Source organism: Peromyscus leucopus, chromosome 5 (assembly GCF_004664715.2).
Source record: "Peromyscus leucopus breed LL Stock chromosome 5, UCI_PerLeu_2.1, whole genome shotgun sequence".
NCBI lineage: Eukaryota > Metazoa > Chordata > Mammalia > Rodentia > Cricetidae > Peromyscus > Peromyscus leucopus.
In genome coordinates, this window is record NC_051067.1 from 17,117,152 (window position 1) to 17,138,966 (window position 21,815).

A 21,815-nucleotide genomic window follows, 5' to 3' on the forward strand; every position below is an offset into this window, starting at 1 on the left:
CCCTTTTTACTTGTTATTTAGGCCTAGGGATCCCGGTCACTGTTAATTTAAACGCAGCTTTCCCCCATCCTATTTTGATACAGTATTATTCTTCGATTTTACTGTTTACTTCCATTCCGCTTATAATTGATGAACGGGAGGAGATTACTATTTTCATATCGAGTGCTATTCTGAATCTAAACAAGCAGCCAACAGCCAACTGCCGCCAAATGACCCGGGCTTTGTGCCTCTGCGGCGCTCCGCGGGTGTTCTTCCGCGACAGCCTGCCTTTCCGAGAATCCGTGTTCTTGCGCGGAAAAAAAAAAAAACAAAAAAAAGAAACTATATTTCCCAGAGGCCTCCGCGGCCGAGAGCGCGGGCTCGACCAACCCTTCCTTCCTTTGCCCATCCCCCGCACCGTCGCAGCGTGATGATGCAAGCGCGTCGGGCGCCGAGAACTGACGGTGTTCTGGCTCGCGACCGCGGCGGCGGCGGCGGCCTCAACAGCGGTAATAGGCGCAAGAGCGGCGGCGGCGGCGGCGGCAGCGGCGACGACTGCAGGGACGACGACGGCGGCGTCGGCGTCGGGGCGGGCGCAGCGCGCACAGGGGAGGGGTAGGCGGGCGGCGCCAGCGGCCTGGACTGCGGCAGCGACGGCCAGGGCGGCTGAAGAGGAGCCTCCAGCAGCCGGCGGTCGAGCTAGGCCTCAGCGGCGCCCGGAGCAGCTCGCGCCGGCCTCGGCGGGAGATCTCCATAGAGACGGTGACAAACACAGACGCGGGGGTCCGCGCGCGGCCGGCGGCCCGCAGCCAGCTCGGGGCCCTCAGCCGCCGCCGCCACCGCCTTCCTCGCCGCCGGCGTGCGCGCACTCTCAGTTCCCGCTCGCTCCCTCGCGGTTCTCGCTGTGTCTGTGTGTCGCCTAGGACCGGGCGGGGGAGGCCCTCAGGCCGCCGCCTCTGCCTCTCCCGCCCGGGAGCGGGAGGCCGGCCAGGCTCCACCATGGCCTCCGGAGCCGGAGGCATCGGAGGGGGCGGCGGCGGCAAGATCCGGACGCGTCGTTGCCACCAGGGGCCGGTGAAGCCTTACCAGCAGGGGCGACCCCAGCACCAGGTACGGGACCCGCACGCCGCGGAGGCTGGGCGGCCCCGGGCGGCCGCAGTAGGGGGCGGTGCGAGGCCCCGGCTCCCCACGTGGAGAGGACCGGAGGGCCTGAGGCAGGGCCGGGGTGGCGACGGGAAGTGGGCAGAGCCGGGCCGGGCCGGGCCTGGCGGCGCACACGTGGGGTGCGGGCGGCCTCTCCCAGCCCTCCCGCCCTGGGGCTTTCCCCTGCGGGCACAGGGCGGGAAAAGAAAATCCAGGCTTCGGATACTCGGGTTTCTTTTTTGGCGGGTTTTGAGGTTTTGGTAGGATTGCTCACGACCTCGCGAGGGAACAAGGGAAGGAGATGTGCTAACAGGCCCATCGTTAGTAGGCTTTATTTATTTATTTATTTTTCTTTCTGGTGTTCCCGGGTTCAGGGTGCGTGGGGAGGGTAGTTGCCGCTGCGGCCCAGAGGGACTTGGGGAGGGGGCGCTGTTCCCCGAATCGTGGAATAATTCAGTTTAAGCTGCTTTAAGACATTACTGTTGTCCGGTCCTCTCTCGTCTCCCTGGCTGGCCTTTTCCAGATCTGAACACTGTCTTAGCTTCCCGTTCTCTTTCCCTCTTAACTGAGTTATAGTTACTGTGGCACTGAGGCATTTTGAAAGTCCCTCTCCACTCTTACGTCTGGTCTCTGCTGCGTGATTTCTTCCTTCCTCTCTTCTCTCCTCCCCGCTCTGTATTTTGAAGGCCAGAATCAGCCATTCTCTATACTTAAAACAGTTCTCCAACTCTGATCTAATACACCAAATATTTTTAATACTGGGCGTTTTCTAGAAGTTTGAGGTACTTTGGGCACACCGGGAGTGTGGGTGGTCTTACGTAGTTTAAGCCACAATATGCCTTCGTGGATCTTTTATAATTTTAAAAAGTTGATTCCTGTTGTAAATGAGATGTTTGGTTCTGAGAAGAATTTCATTGTTTAAAAATTGCTTGTGAGAATTATGATAAAAAACTCATTGTAACAAAGCCACTTAAAGTTCCTTGGTGAACTGAAGTAGAAAGTGTACGTTTTAAGTTTATTGAAGAAGTCCTAATAACTTGTTTTATACTGTTAAATGTAGACTTTGTTTTATTCTTGATAGTGCTGAAATTGAATACTTAGCGTTTTGTTTGGTAATGTTAAATTGTATCACTTTCGACAGTTCAAAAAGTAAGATATGAGCAAAAGTTTTGAATAGTAAATGCTGTGGTTATGTAATCAGTAATTATTTGCCATTGGTTGGGAGGGTTGGCACTATTACCATTTTCCCTAGATATGTACAGAATGCTGAGGAGCAGTATTTTCAAGCAGATTTTAAGATTCAAATCAGGTCACAAGCCTGGCCATTTTACTTAACCTAATATTGTACAGTAGAAGTTAAGACAGGCATGCCTTTCTTCTAAGAATAACGAATCACCTTCAAATTCTTGTTAAAGGAAAATGAAAAAAATTTGAGCAGAGAAATAAATGGATGGCTTTGATAGAGTTTAGAAAGGAGCTGATATAATCTTAAGTGACAGTTATTATAAAATGTACTCAGGTAAAAATCTAATCTGGGAGAGAAGATGCCTAACAACTAAAACCCAAGTTATTTTAGAACTGTCCAGATTTCAGGCTGTATACTGTTTTAGAGCTTAGCAGTTAAGTCATCTAAAATACTAGCTTCTTGCCTCAGCTATTTATTTCTCTGTGTGTAGCCCCAGCTATTAATTTAAAATGGAAATATATCTTAACATTGAATTGGGATTAAAGATAACTATTTATTGATTAGCAGATTTAATAGTGACAGAAATGACCAAAAAGTATTCAGGGTTACATGAAAGAATACATGTGAGTTTCTGTTTCTGTCTTAAAGTAACGAGTCTTACCTGGAACTTAGTGGGCTTCATTGTCATCTACTAGCAGAGCTTGTCAACTGGATGTTTTGCAGCAGCTGCTGAGTCATCCTGGATATAGTAAAGGAGCTTCATGACATGGCATGTTTCACACTAATGTTTGATAAGCGTCCAGGGCTTCTGGGCAAATGAAACCTCTGGTTGTGTAGTAGAAGGTTAGAATAAGAATAAGCAGGCTGGCACTATTAGTGGATACTGGACAGCGAATGTCAGGTCAAATAACTTCATGCAGTCAGTCACCCAGTACCCGTGACTCCTGTATTCACTTGACTTCTAATTTCCTGTTTTGACTTCTGGTTTAGCTCTTCTGGGAAATGTCTAAACTTTAGCATTTTTCTACTTTTAACTTACCTTTAAAAAAATGTCACCTTGCTTGATGTTGTGGAGCTAGAAAGTTACTGTCTTGCTCAATCAGATAAAGGGAGTCACTGTTAAATGTAGGAGCTGGTTGTAGTGGCACACACCTGTAATTCCAGCTACTAAGAATCCGAGGCCAGGGGATTTTTTAAGTTTGAAGCATGGGCTTCATAGTGAGTCCAGACTAGCCTGGACTGTAGAGTGAGGCTGTCTCAAGAAGTGTAGAAGCAAATGAGCAATGCAAGATGGTTGTTTTCACTTGCCTCTTCACCTACCCTGCTAACCAGCCACTTTTTAGCTTTCCTGAGGTAGGATCCTTCTGTGTGGCTCTCAGGCTGGCCTTAAACCTGAGATCTTCCTGCCTAAAAGAAATCTTAAAAAGAGATCTTCTGAGGACTAACCTAGGTACTTTGAAAAATGCTCATTTTTATAGTTGGGAGTTCTGTTCACCAAGGCATTGTGTTTAGTTCTTGTCAGCTGTTCAGTCTCCTTCCCATTTCCATTGTGTGTAGCAAGGTGTGAAGGTTAAGCTGGCTGCTTTTTCTAGTAGCCACCACAGAACACTTGAGTTAAGAGCAGAACTTACCTCTGGAAGAACCTGTTGGCACCTCCTGGTGAGATAGACCTATTTGTTTTTGCCCCTCCCTCCCTTTTTTGGTGCTAGAGGTTTTCGGGCTTGGAGCTAAGGGAGTCTACCATCCATCCTTACAGAAACAGAATGACTGACTTAGTAAGTTATTGACCATTTGAATCCCCCCCTCCATCAATAGTTTAGATCGCCGGCCGGTGGTGGCGCAAGCTTTTAATCCCAGCACTTGGGAGGCAGAGGCAGGTGGATTTCTGTGAGTTCGAGGCTGGCCTGGTCTACAGAGCGAGTTCCAGGAAAGGCACAGAGCTACACAGAGAAATCCTGTCTGGAAAAACAAAAAATCAAACAACAACAAAAAAAAAGTTTAGATCAAGGGTTGGTACATCTTTTAAATAAAGGAACAAAACTATTTTGAGGCTGTGTAGCTGCCCGGTCTTTTTTATGGTTCTTTGGCAAATGCAAAGACCATTTTTAGCTCCTAAGAACAGGCCAGAGGATAGCTTGGCCCACAGTTGCCGAGCTTGTAGAGTCTGGTTCATGTGATAGGATCCTTTTTATTTTGGCACTTTGTCTTTTTTTCTTTTTTTGATACAAATAACTATGTCTTGCCTAACATTTGATGACTAAAGAGTATTCTCAGCTTTGAAAAAGTACTATTTCTCAGTATTTTATTAATTTCAGATGTCACTAAATCTATTTTCTATACTCCAGATGCATAATGCTTTTGGTAGATATAGAAGCAGAAATAATTGGTTTGAAAACATTCTGATGTAATCACATGAGTTTGAATCCCTGTTCTGCCCTGAATTGAACGATGACAAATTCTTCTTAATTTTGTCATCTGTATATTGAAGATTGCCAAGAGTTAAATGACAAACACGTCTCAAGTGGTATAGTTAGAACTCACTTGAAGTTGTGATTAAATAGAGCCTTGAAAGTTAGTATTTTTAAGTTGTCTATGCATTTTGCTGTCTTTTATTAGTTTTTTTCTCCCTCTGGTTACCCAAGTCTTTTCCAGAGTACTAAACTTTTCCAGATACTAATTTTTTTTCCCCCTGAGATCGGGTTTCTCGATCTGTAGACCAGGGTGGCCTCGAATTCACAGAGATCCGCCTGGCTCTACCTCCCGAGGGCTGGGATTAAAGGCGTGCGCCACCACTGCCTGGCAAAAAAAAAAAAAAAATTTTTTTTTCTTGTGGTGAGAGGTCCGAGTGTGTTATCTTACCACTTTGCTTTTCAGGTTTTTAATATAACAAAAAAGCTCCCAATTATGTCTCTGTTTCTTGGAAAGTCCTAATGAGACAAGTCTAGCTTGAAATAAAAATGAATCCTTTGGTCAGATACCACTAAAGACAGCCATTTTATTAGGTACAGGGTATTGGGAATATTGCAATAATTCTGTATTTTCAACTTGTTTTATGATATAGAGCTTCCTATGATAAATCCCGAGGTAGGCTGGAACTCCGAGTAAGTAGCACAAGTTGGCCTTGAATTGGCAACTCTGCCTGTGCTCAAAAAGCAAAAAAGGTATATTTACATACAGTCTGGATGTTGGAGACAATTTATTATCAGAGAAAGGGTAGAATGCCTTTTTCATCTATAAATATTTCAGTTTGTACTTATTTTTTTCATAGTGTGGTTTGAGAAATAAACTCTTAGTCTCAGTATTGAAATGTGGGATATAAGATAGTTCTTGGGGGGTTTAACTGCTGTGGCCATGAGTGGATTATGTTTTTCTTTGTTGTATTTTAAGGTTTTTGATTTTTAATTTTTGTTTTTTCCAAAGACTTGCTTTTACTTCTTTTTTGCATATATGTCGTGTGTGTGTGTGTGTGTGTGTGTGTGTGTGTGTGTGTGTGTGTATGCGCACACACAAAACCACTGCCAGACTTCTGCTAAATGACTTGCTATTAGCTCTGACCCCCAGGCAACTTTATTTATTAACATACAAATAAAATCACATTTCAGCACAAAATAAACTATCACCATAGTGGAGGACTTGAAGTAGTTGCTTATCATGTAGCTAAAGGCTGTAGATAGAGCATTTTAGACCAGAGTTCACTTTTCTTCATGACTTGGAGTCATTTAACCTAAGAGTTTGATTACTGAAGCTTAAGGGTGTTAGTTTTAATGGCTTCAGGTCAGTTTGTATTATACCTTTCTTTTTTATTCTTTGGGCTATCATTTACTGTGAGTCCTCTTGGGCTGAAGCTAGTGTGCTGGTTAAATTTTAGTTGAGAAAATGAAGCTCTCTTAAGTACAGTTGCTGCATGCCAGTGACCCCTTATTGTAACTTTTTGACTTTCAGTTTGTTCTCTGATCTCCAAGATACGTAATGCTTCTGTATGTGACTTTTGGTTAAATGTAGTGCTGTTTCTAAGTTGTTCTGTAATTGCTTTATATGGGTAGGAATCATAAGGATATTTATTTATTTATTAATTTATTATGTATACAGTGTTCTGTCTGCATGTATGACTGCAGGTCAGAAGAGGGCACCAGATCTTGTTACAGATGGTTGTGAGCCACCATGTGGTTGCTGGGAGTTGAACTCAGGACCTCTGGAAGAACAGTCAGTGCTCTTAACCTCTGAGCCATCTCTCCAGCCCTATTATTATTATTATTATTATTATTATTATTATTAATGAGATTTTCTATTCATTTTACATACCTACCACAGATTCCCCTCCTCTCCCTCCTCTCACCCCCCAGCCCAACCCATTCCCACGTCCTCCAAGGCAAGGTCTCCCATGGGGAGTCAGCAGAGCCTGCACACTCAGCTAAGGCAGGTCCAAGCCCCTCCACCCTGCACCAAGGCTTCCCAAAGTGTCCTACTATAGGCACTAGACTCCAAAAAGCTGGCTCATGCACTGGAGAAGGGTCCTAATCCCACCTGTTGGTCCACAGTTTGCGTTTCCACTAGTTTGGCTGTCTGTCTGTACATTTTTCCATCATGATCTCGATGTCCCTTGCTCATAGAATCCCTCCTCTCTTTGATTGATGGACTCCTGGAGCTCTGCCTGGCGCCCAGACGTGGATCTCTGCATCTGCTTCCATCAGTCACTGGATAAAGGGTCTATGATGACAGTTAGGGTATTTGGCCATCTGATCACCAGAGTAGGCCAGTTCAGGCACCCTCTTGACTATTGCCAGTAGTCTAAGGTGGGGTCCTCCTTGTGGATTCCTGGGAACTTCCCTAGCACCCTGTTTCTCCCTACTCCCATGATGTCTTCATTTAATCATGGTATCTCTTTCCTTGCTTTCCCACTCTGTCCCTGTTCCAGCTCGAACCTCCCATTCCCCTATGTTCTCATCCCCCATCCTTTGCCCTCCATTACCCCCCTCACCCCCGTTTTTTTCATGTAGACATAAAGATCTTTCATATTCTGAGAAGCTTAAGGAATTCCACAAAAAGACTTTCCATCCCGTGATCTTGCTGTAAGCTTACAGAGATCCTCTAGTCTCTGCCTCCTAAGTCCTGTGTTTGTCCTTTTTAAAGTATAGTTTATCTTGTAAGCACTTTCAAGTCTTGCAATAGGAGGATGAATAACTATTACTCTGTGTGCTTTATAAACATTATGTTTAGGTACATAATTCTCTCAATTAATATTATATAATAAGATAAAAATAGAGAAATGATGAACTTGTGTTCTTCAGAATGAATGTTCTTAGAACTGTGGCCTTACCATATAGTTCTGTATTTTTGTTTAGAGACAAATAGAATATTGTTATTGTTGTTGTTGTTGTTATTATTATTATTATTAATTTCCGAGACAGGGTTTCTCTGTAGCTTTGGAGCCTGTCCTTGAACTCACTCTGTAGATCAGGCTGGCCTCGAACTCACAGAGATCCGCCTGTCTGCCTTTCAAGTGTTGGAATTAAAGTGTTAGAATTAAAGGCATGTGCCACCACCGCCTGGCAGAATATTAATTTTGTTATACTTATCAATTATTTATACCTTTCCAGATAACAAAGCAATTACTATTAGTATTCAAGTATTTGTTTCAGAAAGATTTTTTCCACCTTTTCTCTTGATAGAATTTTCAAAACCTAGTTGTTATATTTGCTTCCAAAGTAGAATTATGTATTCTGCCTTGACTTAATTTCTTTTTGTATCTACTAAGCACCTATTTCTTTGATTCTCTGAAATCTGATTAATACTGCTTTATGAGAGAAATTTACGCCTGAGATTACTTTATCCCAGCTTGCTTATGCTTTTTTCCTTTATTAGTAAAATTATCCACACCTGTTTATGTGATACCTTGAGAAGTACTTCCATGTTATTTCATTTGATTTTCATCGTCATTCCAGTGGGCACTTCCTACTGGAAGGGATGTTCTTAAGAATAAATCAGAGCCGGGCGTTGGTGGCGCATGATTTAATCCCAGCACTCGGGAGGCAGAGCCAGGAGGATCTCTGTGAGTTCGAGGCCGGCCTGGGCTACAGAGTGAGTTCCAGGAAAGGTGCAAAGCTACACAGAGAAACCCTGTCTCAAAAAAACCAACAACAACAACAAAAAGAATAAATCAGAGAAAAGGGAGGTTGGTACTCAAGTTCTGCCATAGGTCCAGGATGCATGCATGACTAATGCTATTACTCTGTCACACACTCATGCTTGTATCTTGGGCATGCTACTTAATGGCATTGTCTTTCTTCATGGTTTGGTTTTCTTAGGGCACTGGGGATTGAGCTCAGGCAAACACTACCATGGAGCTATGTCCCTGACTCTTCATTCACGAAGTGCCATATTTTCACTACATAAAGTGATTGATTGTATTAAATTGACAAATATTTGGAAATTGCTTAGAAGACTGCTCAGATCCCACTACAGCTGCAGTGAGTGTCAACTGTAGTATTGTCTTGTTTTCCCTTTAGAAGTTGCCATCCTAAAGCTAATTGCTCAGATTTTTAAAGAAAAGATTTTATAATATAAAAATTTTACCACCAAAAAAGGTCTTAGGTTATTTCTTGAGTTTGAATTATGTTGGATTAGTTGTCTTATTTCCTATTTTAAGAGGGATTCCTCTTACTCTTATTTGTTTAATTTTTTTTTTTTAACTTGTAGTGCTGAGGAATCTAAACTCAGGCCTCAAGTATGAGAGGCATGCAGTTTACCAGCTGAACTATATCCCCAGCTCTTGTCTTTCTTAAAGAATGTGATACAAAATAATTGTTGAAATGGTTTATATTGTGTCTCTTAATGTTCTAAGGTACAGAATGATGAAAACATTTACTGCCTTTTTAGTAAATTTTGTTGGAAACACTTGTGTTTTGCTTGGCATGACCTTCTGTAAGTACTTACTTACGAAGATAAATTTTCTAAAATAGTCTTATGTATGTTTTCTCCAACAGGGCATTCTTAGCAGGGTTACAGAATCCGTTAAGAATATTGTTCCAGGGTGGCTACAAAGATACTTCAACAAGAGTGAAAATGCATGTAGCTGTTCAGCAGATGCAGGTGAAGTTCCACACTGGCCAGAAAATAGAGAAGATGAGCGGGTGATTTATGCTGCTGAGGACAGCACGAACATTGATGATGGGAGAATCACCCCCGAGCCGACAGGCAGTAACACAGAAGGTACATAGAGCGTGAATATTTGGTGACAAACAGACTTTCATGTCGAATCTTAAATATCTTTATATTACTTGGTTATGATACAGTCTTACTGAGTGGTGTATAAATCCTGTATGGGTATATGGAATCAGTTTTCAACTGAGTATTTTTTACTTAGGAGTCTTAAAAAATTATTACTTTGTGTTTATGTGCACATGGGCCAGCATGCCACTGTGTGTGTGTAGGTAGGTATAGATCAAAGGGCAGCTGTGTGGTGGAGTCAGTTCTCTTTTCTCCTTTTACATGAGTTCCCAGGCATTGAATTCAAGTCACCAGGCTTGCATAGTAGTCCCCTTTATCTACTGATCCATCTTGCTAGCCTATACCAGCCTTTTTTTTTTTTTCATTAAGGGAGACTGATAAATCAGTGAAAACTACAAGCATTGACAATTGGACTTTCAACTTAAAGTTTTATAACTTCAGTATTTTGTGGCTTTGGCAAGACTCTTTTTCTGACACTGTAAAAATACTTATTTTTCTCTTCATGTTCTGTTACTTTGGGGAAGGGTTGGGGAGTAGATGATGAGGATGGTATGTTAAGCAAGGACACTACCACTGACCAAATTCAATGTGGTTTTGTTTTTACTGTATTTTGATAAATGTTAAAAAATTTTTTTTGGAATAACTGACTTAGATGTATGGCTTGTTACTGTTGGTGTAATTAGAAACATATATTCCTATCTAGTTGGCCTGAAAAGAGAAATAGTGAAATGGTCTTGAAAGAGTGGTTACTTTGAAGAAAATTATAAATCTAGTGTTCATAGATTTACACCTAATCATAATCAGGGTTTCCATTGCTGTGAAAAGGTTGATTTCATTTTACAGCTTACATCATCCAGGGAAGTCAAGGCAGGAACCTGGAGGCTGAGTTCAAGGAGGAATATTGCTTACTGGCTTGCTCCCCATGGTTTTCTCAGCCTGCTTTCTTATTACACCGAGGATCACCATTCCCAGGGATGACACTGCCCATGGTGAGCTGGGCTCTCCTTACATCATCAATCAAGCAAATGTGTTGTTAGCTGGGCATGGTGATGCATGCCTTTTATCTAAGAACTCTGGAAGCAGAGGCAGCTGGATATCTGAGTTTGAAGAGAAACCCTGTCTTAGGTCCCCTCCCCCCCCATAAACAAACAAAATATCAAAATGAAATAAAATGCACCAAAGGCTTGCCCACTCTGGTGGGTGTATTTTCTTAGTTGAGGTTCCCTTTTATCAAATGACTCCAGTTTGGGCCAAGTTGACATAAACCAGGATATTTAGTAGTATTCAGTTTGGCATAGTCTTTGAAATTTTGCTGTTTTTTATTAGGATAATTTGAATTTTGATATTTGTACTTTTCATAATTTTATTCAAATGTTACCAGCAATACCATCGAGGCTTTATCTGGTGATTGCTTCAAGTCCACTTTCTTGCCCTCAAATGGAGCCCAGACTTTCTGTTTTTTAATGAGATTTCTGGTCAGCACTAGTGTACCCATAGTAGCATAAAGCCCTTTCTCAGTTTGATGAACATATTAGTAAGGACTAAGTAACCTGAGTTTCTAATTTTATATCTGTAAAATTTTAATTGTGTGTGTTTTCATGAACATAATGGAATTAATTGGAACTTAGATTTTGTTCATTACATTACTAAATTTCTTATGTAGATTGTCCATGTTATGTATATTTTTGTAAATTTTGAATGTAAATTATGGGGGAAAAGTATAGAAGAAGATGCTACAGTGTACTCCCAATGTTGCCTCTTAATGTTGGTAAGGTTTTACACACTGTTAGTGGAATAGACCAGGAAGGGAAACTTCAAGAATGTACATGTTAAGTTTTTACTGAGATGAGACTTTAGGCCCCTGTGCTAAGGATAGAACCTAGGCCTTTGCACATGCCAGGCAAGCACTCTAACATTGACCCCTGTCTCTGACCATTTAGAAACAAGGAGGGCAGCTTTTTGATTCTTTTTCAAAACAGCAGCAGCAGTTTTTCCTCTCCACTTTTTTGATCTTGCCTCCTGTTTTAAAACTTGTCAGTCCCAAATAGTTCTTACAGTCTTCCTTGCTTTTTCTCAAGACATTTATTTGTTTGATCTGCAGTCATTGTGAGGAGTCAAGTTCCACTGATAGCTCTCTACAAAGATGAATAGAAACTGTACTAGATAGAGCTGAAAAATGTGAAACATTTAAATGTAAAATGCATTCTCAAAACAATCTTAGATACATTTGCTGTTCAAGTAGTATCAAAATGTGGGAAGCTAGCTGAGTATTGTTACTAAATAGAAAGTTTTGCAAATAACTTTTATGTTACTAGTTAAGACTAGAGAGTATTGAACATTCAAGTAACTCAGCAGTAACAGAATTATGCAGTTTCAAGTTTCTTCCTTACCGCATTCTGCTCAGGTACCTCCTGTGTTGACTTGTGTATGTATGTGTGTGTACATGTTTGTGTGTATGTGCCTGTGCCACATGCATGTGCAGGTCAGAGGTGAACATTGTGTGTCCTCAGTTGCTCTTTACCTTTAAAAAATAACAACAAAGCCGGGCGTGGTGGTGCACGCCTTTAATCCCAGCACTCGGGAGGCAGAGCCAGGCGGATCTCTGTGAGTTCGAGGCCAGCCTGGTCTACCAAGTGAGTTCCAGGAAAGGCGCAAAGCTACACAAAGAAACCCTGTCTCAAAAAAACCAAAAAAAAAAACCAAAAAAAAAAAAAAACTGAGATTAGCTGGTTAGCAAAACCCTAGGAATGGATTCTCTTGTCCTTTGCCTTCCCAGTGGGGTTACACTTTACTCAGCTTTTTTGTATGGATACCAGGGATCCAAACTTAGATTTTCATGTTTACATAGTAAGCACAGTTACCACTTGAGCCATCTACCCCATGGTGGTTCTTAATGTTGGTGAGGTTTCCTCCACTAGGTTAGTGGAATAGACCACTAAGGAAAACCTGAAGAATGTACGTGTTAAGTGAGAATTTAGGTCACGGAGAGTTCCATAGTGGCATATCTAGTAAATGAGTGAGTCAGCAGTGAATTGTACTTGTGGGCAGCTGTTTGATTTATTCTATCATGATTTGTAGTTGTCTTAGTTAGAAATACAGCATTGATGACTGATGTGAATCTGTAAATCATAGTGATCATAGGGTTGTTTCAGCCTATGCCTTTTGTCTAGCTTGTTGTGGAAAGGAAGGAGCCGTCTGTAAGCAGTAAAACTACATATACTAGGTTTAGTAGATGTCTGCTCATGCTAGAAATGGTCCTGTCACTTTTGCCTATAGGATAAATGGATGCAAGGTCAGAGAATGGAATGCATCAAAGGCACTATCTGCTAGAATCAGTTACAACAATTGGAGCACTTGTACCCTAAGACTCATTTCAGGGCAGATGAGATGACTCAGTGGATTAAGGCACTTGCCTACCAATCCTGACAGCCTGAGTTAAATCTCCAGGACACAATGGTGGAAGGAGAAGACTGACTCCTAAAAGTTTTCCACTGACCTCCACAAGTGAACTATGACATGTGTGTGTATACACACAAACACATAACCATAAATGGAATAAATAAATGCGTATATGAATACGGATCATAGAGAAGTTGAAATATTTATAATCTTTGTGTGTGTGTGTGTGTGTGTGTGTGTGTATGTGTATGTGTATGTGTATGTGTATTTTGTGTGTATTTTGGCTTTCCTGGTGGCTGAATCCTGAGCCTTGTGCATGCTAGACAAGTGCTCCATTATTAAACTACGTCCTTATGTTTAATTTTTAGATTTTTTTTTTTTTTCTCATGACAGAGTTTCTCTGTGTAGCCTTGACTGTCTTGGAACTTGCTTTGTAGACCAGGCTGACCTTGACTTCTGCCTCTGCCTCCCAAGTGCTGGGACTAATGGCATGTGCCACTACATTCGGCAATTTTTATATGTTTTATGTTGTACTGGGCATTGCTTATGCTAGACAAGTTTTTGTGATGTTTAAATGCCAATACAAGTAGATTTCTATGTTTTAGCTAATATTTCTCTTAACATATTTTGTTATAGATTATGTTTAAATCAGTTTAGATATTCTACTGGATTATATTTAAATCAATTTAGATAGTCTACCAGGTTGTTTTGTGTCTATGTGGTGCTGGGGATTTAACCAAGGGCTTTTCATGCATGCTAGGCAAGCTCTTAAAAACAAAAACAAAAAAAGACAAAACCTCAAGAAACAACCCTCCTCTTTTTTCCTGATGTGTTTTTCACCCTTAAAGAATTCTTCATTGCCATGTTTGGTATACCTTGTTTTTTAGAGACTTTTTTGAATTGTGGTAAAGTTTTTATATTAAACATGAATTTTATCATTTTGTTATCAGTTATAATAAGTGTGTAGTTGGTTGCACTAGGCCTTGTTTTAAGTATATAGGCATTGTTTGCAGACACTGTCTTGGAACTTTTTTCATCTTACAAAGCTGAAAGTCTCCATGGAACAGCCTTCCCACTCCCTCTCCCTTAGCACCTGTCATATTGTTCTAACTAGAACTTCAGTTCTGGGTCTCAGGTATCCCTGATCTAATAGAACAAGGTTGACCTTGAATTCTGAACCTCCCAAGTATAGGGAGTTACAGGTGTTTGCTACTGCACTCCTTTTATGACACAGTGCTGGAGTTAGTCCTTGTGTGCTAGGTAAATGCTTTACCAACTGAGCTATCCCGTTCCCCTTAATTTTTCTTGTTCTGTTTTCCATGGTTTGAAAATAGTTGTTCATGTGTTTTCTCTAGTTCTGTACATGTTTATATTAGAAGAGCTAGTTTGATCTTACTTAACTCCATTCTAAGAGGAATCCTCCTTTTGGAACTTGAAACATGATTCTGTAGTTCTTGAAGATATACTGGAAGATGGTTAAAAGAAATTCGGGAAAAGAAGAATAAAGAGAAGTTGGGAGGTGAATAATTTTAGGGGGAGTAATAAAAGCACAATATTTAAAAGTGAAGGGCAATTCAGAAATGTCTCAGCCATAACACAGAGATGAGGGAAGGAAGCCTTTTGAAATTAACGAGCATGAAGGTGACGTCTCATCTGTGAGGAAAATGAGAGGTGGTTTAAGAAGTTATTGTAGGACACAGTAAACACTAATGTATAACTGGTGTTATATTCTAGCTGGAGTAAAGATTAGCCACTGTATTGTATTATATTGAAAGGGTAGCCCACTCAAGAAATATGAAAGTCATGAATAGGTTTGGCCAGCTGGGGAAAAAAAAATAGTTATATATATTCAGCTGTCATATATCACATCCTGAATGATGAAAAGTCTATCTTACTAAGAAAGCGTGTTACTTGCTTTGAAGTCCAGGCTGAGATTAAATGTACAAAGATGGTAAATATATTGGGTTAGAGCAGTGCCTTTTCCCAGTTTTATTTGTAATGTTCCTATTCCTTTAAGAACCTTCGACGACCAGTACTGCTTCAAATTACCCAGATGTGTTAACCAGGCCTTCTCTTCACCGGAGTCATCTGAATTTCTCCATGTTGGAATCCCCTGCGCTACATTGTCAGCCTTCCACGTCCTCTGCATTCCCAATTGGTAGTTCTGGGTTTTCCCTTGTGAAGGAAATTAAAGATTCTACCTCTCAGCATGATGATGATAACATCTCAACTACCAGTGGTTTTTCTTCAAGAGCTTCTGATAAAGGTATTCTTATTACTAGAAGGTAAATAGTTGTGGCAGTAGGGATAAATTTCATATGTTGGGTTTTTTTCATATGGTGTGTTTTTTTGGGGGAAAGGGTCTCACTGTAACCACGACTGGTCTAGAACTTGCTCTGTAGATCAGGTGGTCCTTGAACTGATAGAGATCCACCTGCATCTGCCTGCCAAATGCTAGGATTAAAGGAGTGTACCTCCATCCTAGTTTAGATGTTTGTTTTTGTTTTGTGTTTTAAGATTTATTTTTAATTTATGTGTATGTGTTTACCTGCAAGAGTTTTTGTGGGCCAGAAGAAGGCATCAGATTTTTTGGTACTGGGATTCCAGGTGGTTGTGGGAAGGTGCTGGGAACTAAACCCAGGTCCTTTGCATGAGTAAATACATATTCTTAATTGCCTAGTCACCTTTCCAGACCTTCTTTAATTTTAGTTTTAATTTTTATTTTTCTTTATGAAAATCTAGGCCTTAGGGTCTTAAAATTGATGGTTACTACAAATTACACATTTTTGTCCTAGATATAGCTGTTTCAAAGAGTACTTCCCTGCCACCTCTGTGGTCCCCCGAAGCAGAACGTTCTCATTCACTCTCACAGCATACTGCCACCAGCTCCAAAAAACCAGCATTCAACTTGTCTGCCTTTGGAACACTTTCCACCGTGAGTATTAACTATCTTGGATATAATCACAGTGTCTAGTATTTTTGTTTATAATTTATCACTGTGTTTCTGTGCAGTCACTTGGGAATTCTTCAATTCTTAAAACAAGTCAGCTTGGAGACTCTCCTTTCTATCCTGGCAAAACGACATATGGTGGGGCAGCTGCTGCTGTGAGACAGAGCAAAGTACGCAACACACCTTACCAGGTTAGTGTCGGGGGAGGATTGTTGATGAGCTCTCCATTCATTACCAGACACTGACTGCCAACACCCAAAAGACCTGTGAGAGTACTTGAAAAAATCTAGAGCACGAGAACACTTTTAATTGTAGTGGACTTATTGAATATTAGATTAGTGTCCTTTAGGAAGTACGAAAGTTCCACTCTTTAAAATGAGATAAAAATTACACATGATCTCATTTGTCGTAATCTTAGCATATTGGAATTGTGATAAAACAGTGTTGTCACTACCACTATCTAAATGTTGAAAAAACCATTTTCATCAAAACAAAACATTATCTTGGATATTTCCATTTAGCTTTTACAGTCATTCTCTGGCAGCCCTTACCAGTTTTTCTGTACTTAGGGTTTTTCATAATGTTAAATGAATTTAGTCATACAGTGTGTAGCCTTTTGAATTGGGCATCAATCTGACTTGGTTTGAACACCTTGATTCGCTTTTTTTTTTTTTTTTTTAAGATTTATTTTATGTATATAACTGCTCTATCTGCATGTGTGACTTTATGCCAGAAGAGGTCATCAGATTCCACTAGAAATGGTTGTGAGCCACCATGTGGTTGCTGGGAATTGAACTCATGACCTCTGGAAGAGCAGCCGGTGCTCTTAACTACTGAACCATCTCTCCAGCCCCTACCTTGGTCCCTTTTTGATGCTGGTAGTGAGTTACAGTTTATTAGTGAAAGGATACTGGATTATTTCCAGTTTTAACATTTATTTTCATCTTCCTTGGACATATAATAAGGAGTTAGATTGCTCAACACATGGTTAAGTACATAATAAGACAGATGTTTTCTGATGTCAGTACCTGCTTGCTTCCTGTAATATTACAACAGTTGTATTGTGTCCTTGCTTCACATGGAGAATTGTCAGTTTTTTTGTTTTAGCCATTCTAATAGGAACAATGGTAATTTCAACTTGGGAGTTTAATTGCCTTGTCCCCAATGACTAATGATGTTGAATGTCTTTTTTTCCTCTTCTCTTCTCTTCTCTTCTCTTCTCTTCTCTTCTCTTCTCTTCTCTTCTCTTCTCTTCTCTTCTCTTCTCTTCTCTTCTCTTCTCTTCTCTTCTCTTCTCTTCCCTTCCCTTCCCTTCCCTCCCCTCCCCTCCCCTCCCCTCCCCTCCCCTCCCCTCCCCTCCCCTCTCCCTCCCCTCCCCTCCCCTCCCCTCCGTCCGGAATGTCTTTTTAAATGTTTATGTTTTAGAAGTATGTTTTTCTTTGACTTTGACAAGTATTGTTCACTATTAAATTGTGTTGTGTTCTTGATGAATTTTGAGGTTTTTTTTTTTTTTTTTGTGGTTGAGTTCTTTTTTTTTCTTGTTTTTATGAGATGTGTGTTTTACAGGTGATAGTATATTTTATTTTTCTATTGTGATTTTTTGCTTTTAGTATCTTTTATGAGATATCCTATATATAGCCCAATGTCACAGCAGTTTTATTCTAAAAATTTCAGTTTTTTTCCTTAGGCCTTAATTTAGGTCTTATTTATTTTGAGTTGATTTGTGTCTGGTATGAGGTGTGTACCAACATTGATGATTTGTTTTACATTTGAGTATTTGTTGGAAGTACCGCTTGTTGAAGACTGTCCCTTCTCCACTGTGTTAACTTTGCATGGGGAATATTTTGGGGACTTGTTTTTTTTTGCCTATTCCATTGTCTGTTCTTATACCGGTACTTTCTTCGTGATAGCTGTTGATGTAGAGTAAGTTTTGATCCCCCCCCCCCCACACACACACAGGGTTTTTCTGTGTAGCTTTGCGCCTTTCCTGGAACTCACTCTAGCCCAGGCTGACCTCGAACTCACAGAAATCTGCCTGCCTCTGCCTCCAGAGTGCTGGGATTAAAGGCGTGCGCCACCACCGCCTGGCAGGTTTTGAAATTGGTAATTGCCCGTTCTTTAATTTGTTTTGATACAAACGTGCTTTGGCTTTCCTAGGTTCTTTTGGTTCTGGGGATTGAACTGAGGACTGTGAACATGTTAGGCACTCATTTCTGCTCACAGGAGAGCCTTTGGTTTTCTGTAGTTCTTTGAATTCCATAAAAATTGAAAGGGTGTTAGTTTTTGCAGTGGCTATCTGGATTTTGATTGTGATTACACTTAGCCTAAAGAACAAATTGAGGAAAACATATATAACAAGTCTTCCAATCCAAGAATATGATGTCTCTCTAGTTATTTGGTTCTGTGTGTGCTTTTTGTTTGTTTGTTCTGTTTTGGGTTTTTTGTTCGTTTGTTTGTTGGGTTTTTGGGACAGAGTTTCTCTGTTTAGCCCTGGCTGTCAGGTTGGCTTTGAACTCGAGATTAACCTTCCTCTGCCTCCTGAGTCCTGGGATCAAAGGTGTGCAGCAGCAGCAGCACCACCACCACCACCACCACCACCTGGCTTATTTAGGTGCTTTAAAATTTCTTTTCATGATTGTTTTGTAGTATATAGCGTGTGACCTTGAATACATTTATGTTAAATTTATGCCCCAAGTGTTTCCTGTGGTATTTGTCAAGAATAGATAGAATTATTTGTTCATTATATTTAATTCAGTTGAACCTCCAAGCCAAGAAATATGGTTAATTCTACAAGACATATAAGAAGGAAGTAAATACTGATTCCACAGTTTGATGTAGTCAAAGAAGAGAGAACTTTTCATAACATACTTAGGAGAATAGCAAAGACATTGCAAGAAAATTATAGGCCAACATTTCTCATTAATTGTAGCCATCTTTTCACCAGATATATTTGTAAATTAACCCAAATCCTTAAAATGGTCAATTGGTTTTTTTGTTTTTTTTTTTTTTCTCAATGTTTGAAATTAATGTAATCTATCTTTTTCAGAAAAGATAGAAAAATCATATGACACATTTGGCAGAAATCCCTCATGCTTGATAAGAATTTTCATCTGCCGGGTGGTGGTGATCCCAGCACTCGGGAGGCAGAGGCAGGCGGATCTCTGTGAGTTCGAGGCCAGCCTGGTCTACAAAGAGAGTTCCAGGAAAGGCACAAAGCTACACAGAGAAACCCTGTCTCGGAAAAAAATTTTTTTTTCATCTACTAGATAACCTCACTTGTTACCGCACATCTCTATAAACCTTCAGTCAACATTCGGCTTTCTGGTGAAAGGCTGAATGCTGTCCCCCTGAGGTTAGGAAAAGAATATAGGTACTTAACTTCTGTCCCTGCTTAACATCAGGCCGCAGCTTCTAGTCTGTACAGGAGGCATAAAAATGAACTAGACACACGTATTGGAAAGAAGGACAATACTATTTCTATCGAGGACAGTATGTTTACCTTTCCCCCCAAAGCTGCCATGACTAAGTGTAGCAAGGACATAAGCTGCAAGGCTAATATGTGAAGTCATGCACAATAGCAGAGTTAGAAACTGGACAACTTTTAAAGAAATAACCATTTTGTGCTTTGTGGTAGTATTTTTCTAAGGAAGGAGCTATGTGAGCTGCTTCTTAACGGGAAGGTAGGAAGGTCTATTTCATATATGAATTAAATGTATTGAACTAATAGGATTGTTCAGACTGGCCAGGCGGTGGTGGTACACACCTTTAATCCCAGCACTTGGGAGGCAGAGCCAGGAGGATCTCTGTGAGTTTGAGGCCAGCTTGGTCTACAGAGCGAGATCCAGGACAGGCACCAAAACTACAGAGAAACCCTGTCTCAAAAAACCAAAAAGAAAAAATAAAAAGAAATCAAAAATAAACAAAAAATAAACTCACATACACAAATTGTTCAGATTGTTTATAGCTAGCAAATGGCATAAAATACTTAAGTATAAATCTAGTGATACAATACATTCAGGGTCTTTGTGCTAACTGCTAAAGGATGTGAAAGAAATTTCTGTACAAGTTTTACTTATTTGCATATTAGTGTGGCATTTTAATTTTACAATAGGACTTTAAAGATAGGAGAGACTACATGGAAGCTTTTATATGCTATATGTCCTTAGAATCTTTCTCAATATAGACTTCCAAACACTTGAAATTTGGTGAGTTTTTGTGGTTTTGTTGTTGCTTGTTTTTACATGCTGAGGGATCAAATATAGTGTCTTGCTTGGCAGGCAAGTACTCTGCCTATGAATAACACCTTCAGCCCTGTAAGTGACATTCGGATGATACCTGTTACTCCTTTCATACAGTGTAAGAGCTAGGAAACATACTAAAGATTCGTAATTTGATTCCGTTTTAGTGATTTACTAAATCCAGGCCATGAAGCCAGAGGACTATATTAAAAGAACAGACATGTTTTTTCTGGTAGATATTTGAATGTTCTTGGTTTTGACAAAGTCTGTAGCCTCAACTACAGTTGTTAACAAGCACCAGGTTCTTAATACTTATGTACAATATTACAGCTCTTTTGAAAATTGAATGAAATATTTGACATAACTGAAAAACATTTTTTAAAGCACTTATTGTAGTTCCACTTTTATATATAAGCTATTTATAAAAGATTAGGCTGGCTGATCAGTGGTATCCCGCACCTTTAATCCCACCACTTGGGAGGCAGAGTCAGGTGGATCTTTCTGAGTTCCAGGCCAGCCTGGTCTACAGAGTGAGTTCCAGGATCATATAGAGAGACCCTGTCTTAAAAAATGAAAGTGGGTAAAAAAAATTAGGCTTTTTAAAATGATATTAGTCATCATGCTAGCTATTTTGGGTTTGTGTAGTCCATGTGGTTGGAATGCTGTAATGCATCCTTGAGAAAAGTGTTTTTATTGAAATTTGTAAGCCTTTCAGTGTATAAAGGTCAAGGTTTTCTTCCCTAACCCCAATTTTAAGACCCTTAAAAAAAGCTTATTCCCCCCCTTTTTTAGATTTTAATATAATTGTGCTATTTCTCTCTTTTCCTCCTCCCGCCATCTGCTCCCACCTCCCCTTAATCTCTTCTAAATTCATTGCCTTTTTTTTCCCCCTCTTGTTATATGTGTACATGTCATGTTACTTGTATGTATATGATCTCAGGGCTGACCATTTGGTGTTGGATAACCAATTGGTGTGCTCTTCCTTAGGAAAGACTTGTTTCTCTTGATCTCAGCAATCATTAGTTGCTTGTAGTTTGTTTAGACTTGAGGCCTTGTGGGCCTTTCTCCTTCTATGTTAGAATATCATTGGTGACATCCTTTTTCAGGCTGTGTTCAGTCAGCCACATTGGGTACAGCAGCTCTTGACATTTCTAGGAGACACAGTCTCAGGACAAACTCCCTGTTCCTCTGACCCCTGCAATCTTTCCATCCCCTCTTCTACAATGACCCCTGAACCTGAGGGGCAGCGGTTCTGTTGTAGATGTATCAGTAGGGACTGGCCTCCACAACTCTGCACTTTGATGGGTTGTAGTTGTCTGGAATGTCTCTGTCTGTTACAAAAAGGAGTTTCCTGCTGAGGGGTGAGAGCTACAATTAACTTTGGGTGTAAATATAGATATTTAAGAACATAGTTAGGGATTATGCTGGTTTAGTAAAATGGTAGTTGTAGGTTCTCCTCCAAGACCCATTAATTCACCAGCCTTGGGTAATTGGCTAGGTTTCCACTATGAGGCATGATTTCCCTCTTGTTGAATGAGCCTTATATCCAATTAGAGAGCTGTTGGTTTTTGCCAGGGTATGCATACCATTACTGCACCCTTAGGGTTATCCTGGTAATTTTAGTTCATAGGTATCATAGCTAGATGGAACTTTTGGTTGCTTCCCTCCTTTGGAAGCTGGTGCTCAGAGGGAA

General features: G+C 40.5%; 1 protein-coding gene across 3 annotated transcripts in view; it reads left to right on the forward strand.

Moving 5' to 3' along the window:
* The first annotated feature begins 569 nt into the window (after positions 1 to 569).
* Nup153 (nucleoporin 153) overlaps positions 570 to 21,815 on the forward strand; it is a 55,909-nt gene continuing 34,663 nt past the window's right edge. For 2 of the 3 annotated variants that reach the window (XM_028867683.2, XM_028867684.2), the window contains exons 1-5: positions 570 to 1,089; positions 9,292 to 9,517; positions 14,952 to 15,200; positions 15,730 to 15,869; positions 15,947 to 16,075. In XM_028867683.2, coding sequence (XP_028723516.1) covers positions 979 to 1,089; positions 9,292 to 9,517; positions 14,952 to 15,200; positions 15,730 to 15,869; positions 15,947 to 16,075 — 855 coding nt within the window. In that variant the 5' untranslated portion in view covers positions 570 to 978. Of the gene's footprint in view, positions 1,090 to 9,291; positions 9,518 to 10,416; positions 10,525 to 14,951; positions 15,201 to 15,729; positions 15,870 to 15,946; positions 16,076 to 21,815 lie in introns of those variants that run through there. The other variant, XM_028867685.2, reaches the window with a different exon arrangement.